The sequence below is a fragment of the Palaemon carinicauda genome, chromosome 4 (genome assembly GCF_036898095.1).
Source record: "Palaemon carinicauda isolate YSFRI2023 chromosome 4, ASM3689809v2, whole genome shotgun sequence".
NCBI classification, from domain to species: Eukaryota; Metazoa; Arthropoda; class Malacostraca; order Decapoda; family Palaemonidae; genus Palaemon; species Palaemon carinicauda.
In genome coordinates this window covers 23,539,104-23,544,103 of record NC_090728.1, presented here as the reverse complement: position 1 = coordinate 23,544,103, position 5,000 = coordinate 23,539,104, and the positions used below count along the sequence as shown (strand labels likewise).

The 5,000-nt window shown below is 36.5% G+C and overlaps 1 protein-coding gene across 1 annotated transcript in view; it reads right to left on the bottom strand.

Moving 5' to 3' along the window:
* LOC137639840 (calcium-activated chloride channel regulator 1-like) overlaps positions 1–5,000 on the bottom strand; it is a 90,653-nt gene that overhangs the window by 642 nt on the left and 85,011 nt on the right. Inside the window, exons 2-4 of the mRNA XM_068372080.1 lie at positions 3,790–4,364; positions 2,374–3,602; positions 1–1,853 (exon numbers count right to left, since the gene is read on the bottom strand). The exon at positions 1–1,853 is cut by the window's left edge and continues 642 nt beyond it. Of these exons, the coding sequence (XP_068228181.1) occupies positions 1–1,853; positions 2,374–3,602; positions 3,790–4,364 (3,657 nt within the window). The remainder of the gene's footprint in view (positions 1,854–2,373; positions 3,603–3,789; positions 4,365–5,000) is intronic.

Here is a 5,000-nt window from a genome sequence, read left to right as displayed (position 1 = left end):
GTATATAACAGTGGATGATACAGTAGTAACACAGTCTTCTGGGGAAGGTTTAAATGGGGCAGGTGGTGAGATTCTGGCAACTAGAGAAGTTAATTGTTCATCAGAGGCATCACTGAGGCCTGAGACACTTGTAGCTAGTTGTTCCGACTCACTCACTGGGTTTTTAAGTTCACTACACGGTTGGTTATTTGAACTTATATCATAAGAGAATATGGGTGCTGTATTACATACAGGAGGAGTTCCCTGATGACTACATGTAGCTTGAGTTTGATAAGCTCCATACGAGAGTGAAGACATAGGAGAACAAAATGAATCTGTATGGTGAAAAACTTGAGATGTATTTGTGCAAGGCCCATAGGACATGGGGTAAGCTGCACCACAGTAAACATTTCCTTGGTGACTTGAAGAGGCTACACCTAAAGAAGGGCCACATAAAGGGGATTGCATTGGGGTACAGAAAGTATTTACTGGGGTACAAGTAAGCTGAGCTGGGCAGGAAATGTCAGCCTGATAAGCAATTTCAGTGAACTCAGTTGGCATCGCTTGAGTGTTAGTTGTTGATGTTTCAGGCATAAATGAGGACATCACACAGGAATTATAAGGAGATGTAGGATTGGGATATTCAAAGTGAGAAGGACTTGGATAATTGAATAAGGTTTCTTTCGTGTAGGGAGACTGGTGAGGGGTAAGATTTGATTGTACAGATGGGGAGGCTTGAGCAAGTTGACAGGAAGAACTAGACATATGAACAATATCAGGGAAAGGGTCTTGGCAGATCTGAAAACACGACCGAGGTTCCATAACCTCAACTGAAGGTCCTCTCTGAAGCATTTGACATGGATGCATTGGCAAAGATTCTGCAGCTGAACAAGAAAGTGTTGGGGAAAGAGGTTGTTCAGTATTTGAATCCTCGTTCTTAGTAACATTCTCTGTAGAGGCCTGAACAGACTGAGAAGAATCGTTATTCGTATCAACGTTAAGTCTAGATTCTGCAGCTTTATCATCTTCACTTTTTAATTGGTCACGACGACGGGTAATATGAAAGTAAAATAGCGCAACAAGTACAATCACAATGCATAAAAATCCAAAAATTGAGCCTATGATAATTATTATCAGTTCTAAACTGATACTATTGACTTTCTGAGGCACCGTTTCTTCACTTCCAAGAGGTTGAGCATTGTTAGTTGAAGGCTGTAGTGTCATAGGTATGATAACAACAGGAGGTTTTGTAGGGGGTGCAGGAACCCATTCTGCCGCTATGTTACTCACAGAACCTCGATTTCCGGATTCGTCTACAGCACGAATAGCCACATACACAATTTGCTCATATCTTTCTACTTTAATAGTTGTATGTTGCTCTCTTCCAGAATATTTTGGAGAAGGCAAATCATTAAAGAGTTCACCTTCAAAATCATTAGCATCCTCCCATGAATTAGCAATAACTGCTTCATAGAAATGTGCTCGACCATTGTCATAATCATCTCCAGGGGCTGTCCAGTGCAGACCCATTATATATGTAGTTCGATTCATCTCTGAACGAAGATCTAGAATTCGGTTTGGTGGTAACAAGTCGATGCCTGATGATAAGGACGTAATATCTAAGACACCGTAGATTAAAGACCGTTGAAATGGTCTGACAGGTTTCAAGTCTTTGTATGAAAGTTTACTTCCACAGCATCTAACTCTCTCTCTTTGACTCGATTGACTATGCTGTTTTCGGTCAATATCTGAAGGATACCGAGCATAATCACCGTTGTTATCAGCCGTAACACTCAGCTGGTAATATCCTGTATTTCCGTATACGGATGGAAGGTATCGGGAATAAACTCCATCATCTCCTGTTATGTCAGGGTCTGAAAAGTAGCGTAAAAATAATATTAGAAACAAATAAGGCTTATAATGTAAAATCATATTATATTAAATTGATTATTAATGAATTGGCACATATAAATTTGCCCCCACACCCAACAAAGCATGTTTGATTGTTAAGTTAAATTCAAATACTCTTAAAAATATAGTTAAAAATTTTAAATAATTTAGTTTTTTTTATCTATTATATGGGAAAGTAAGCCCAGAGTATCTCATATCTTGATATAGAATTCCTAATCATAATAAAAACAATAATAGAAAATAGCAAGGATGATATGATATAACGGACAGGTATATATTATCATTGCATACTGGCTAAGAATTTTAAACGTACAAATATTTCTGGTTCAATCAATAAATGTTTTCCGACATTCGGATTAGTTTAAATCTTTACTCATCAAAATAACCTTTAAAATTTAAATTTGCTTTTTAAATTATATGTACACTTTAAAATAACCTACACCCTTATATCAATAGCAAAAAGATTAAAAAACTATAAATCACCTCCATTTCCATTGTCGAGAAGATCAAAAGTTAATGAGTTGTAACTACTCCCAGAGACATTGATTCCTAGTCTTTGTAGTTTACATGTGATTTTTGCATTCAAAATGGGATAGGGGCCTTCTTTCACCTCCGCATATATAATTACTGGTGTCGATAAGTCAGTCATGTTTATTACATTTAGGTGATGGTTGCTCCACAGTCTCAATACAATTTGTCTAATGTTACTTTCAGTCGATGTCACTTGAATATGAAGTGCCTGGTGTGAATCGGCTCGATTTTCAACTTGATAGTGCCAATATCCTCTTTCAGCTTCAAGGACTTTAAAATAAACTATATTGGCATCACTGTCTTCTTTTGTGTTGATACTATCTATTACCTTTGCAGTTGGCGATTTCAGTTGGACAATATTTCCTACATGGTTCAAGTCATAATAAAAGACAGAAAACCGGAAATCTGGTCCAAAGGATTCATCAATTATAAAAGATCCTTCGGCCATCAATGTAATACCACCTTGGTAAGATTGACTATGAACAAGAACTGACTCATTCGGAGATCTTAAAGGAGGACTGTACCGCATGGTACTGAAGAGTGCATTTATGAGACCAACCATCATCCCTATCTTAGAATCTTTCCCAACTCCTTCGTCCATAACAGAATAGGATGATCCTCCTGTCATTGCAACCACTGACTTCAGATTGCTGGCATCGGTGATAAAGGAACGATGTTCCGTTAAAGGATAGAAAATAGTATCAATTCTTATTCTGCTTAAGACAGCCAAGTGCATCATCCCATCAATATCAGTAGTTGATGTAAACCCATTACCTGTAGTTACTAAAATTACCTTTCCCCCCATAAACCCAAATGGACTATTACTAAGAACCTTCATCGCCTCATGAAAGCCGTGTAAAATGGACTTCTGGCTTTCAGGTACAGTTGATGGATTTCTGGGAAGAGATGCTCCAATGCGCTGACGGATATCTGAATAAGAATCTACTTTTATTAGAGGAGCTGTTGTCTTGGCAATTGAATTAAAGATGACAACGGCGACATGTGCATCATCTGGCACATCATAAACCATGACATGACGGACTGCTTTACGTATGAATTCCCATCTCTGTTGTAGATTCATAGCAGCAGTATCCTCTACCACCAGAACCATCTGTGGTGGACTTTCTTTCATGTAAGTTAAGGAAGGCCCTAGATTATTTGATGCATTTGGTGGCTTGTTTCTGAGGAGAGATAATAAGCAATAGGATCAGTAACTACAATTGTGTCCTTCAAAAGCTATGCTAAGAGAGTCTTCAATTATAAAACTGATTATATATTAAGAACTTTTAAAATCAATTTAATGAAAAAAAATCTAATCAACTTTAAATACCGAAAGCTCGTCTTGGATAAATATCAAAACATACAAACCTTTCTTCTTGAAAGTCTTGCGATTGGAAAATTACATCTAAGGCCGCTTCTCCTTTACACATAGCATTTTGCTTTGTTGGAGCCTCAGGAGTATGAGAATTCAGTGGACATATGGGGCTGAAATCGGCTCGGAGACTGTTACAAGTGTTTGGCCTAACTCTGTTGTTATGTGGGTCAAGAAAGAGCTCAGGGTACAAGGGGTCGCCCCTAAAGCCGTTCTCCTCAAACGTACCCCAGCGGAATTTGACCCACTCCTCAATCAACAGCTCGGCCATTCGTGTAAATGCACTAGCACTACTGGATAGAAGAAAATCACTCCCCATCTGGATAAAATCTCCTTCCTTTTTACATCCCTGCGTCTGTTGTGTCCAAGGTAGGGATCCGAAGATAGGATGAGGAGCTGTGACTTTGATGTGCACATTTGGGAGTTCTGAAGTTGTAACTAGAGGTGACAGATAAGGACAAGGGAGCTCCTCGGCCTTCCACTTATTTGGTAATATCACAGTGACATCTCGAAGCCATGCCCGTCCCTCCGTAAATGTCGACAGCAACTTAGAAAACTCTTGAAGGATTCCCTGTTAAGAAAACAATAGCTTTAGTAAGAACCTAAGACACAACTACAAATTATATGGTATAAAACAGTGGATTGTAGTTACTAAATGATATTGAAGAATATAACATGAAATATTGCTGAGGGAGGATAAAAGTCATCAATATGATGTGAAAAGTTAGAGTGGATTTTAATTTCAAAGCTTTCAAGAATTACATTTTGTTTTTCATAATGTCCATCTTCATTGTTTTTTTGTTTATAGAGATGATGCAGATTAACACTATACAGTTTCTGTATATTTACTAATATATCCATTATAAAGTTTTGGAACCAGGAACAGTACTGAGTAGATGTGGAGTGAATATGAATGTAAGGTGGGTTTTAGATATATTCATTAAGAAATACGCAAAACCATCAAAATTACAAAGTGAAATATTTTCATACACACAAACACGCACACACACACTTTATATATATATATATATATATATATATATATATATATATATATATATATATATATATACATATATACATATATTATATATATATATATATATATATATATATATATATATATATATATATATATATATATATATATATATATATATATATATATATATATACATATAATATATATACATAAACCTATTGAATA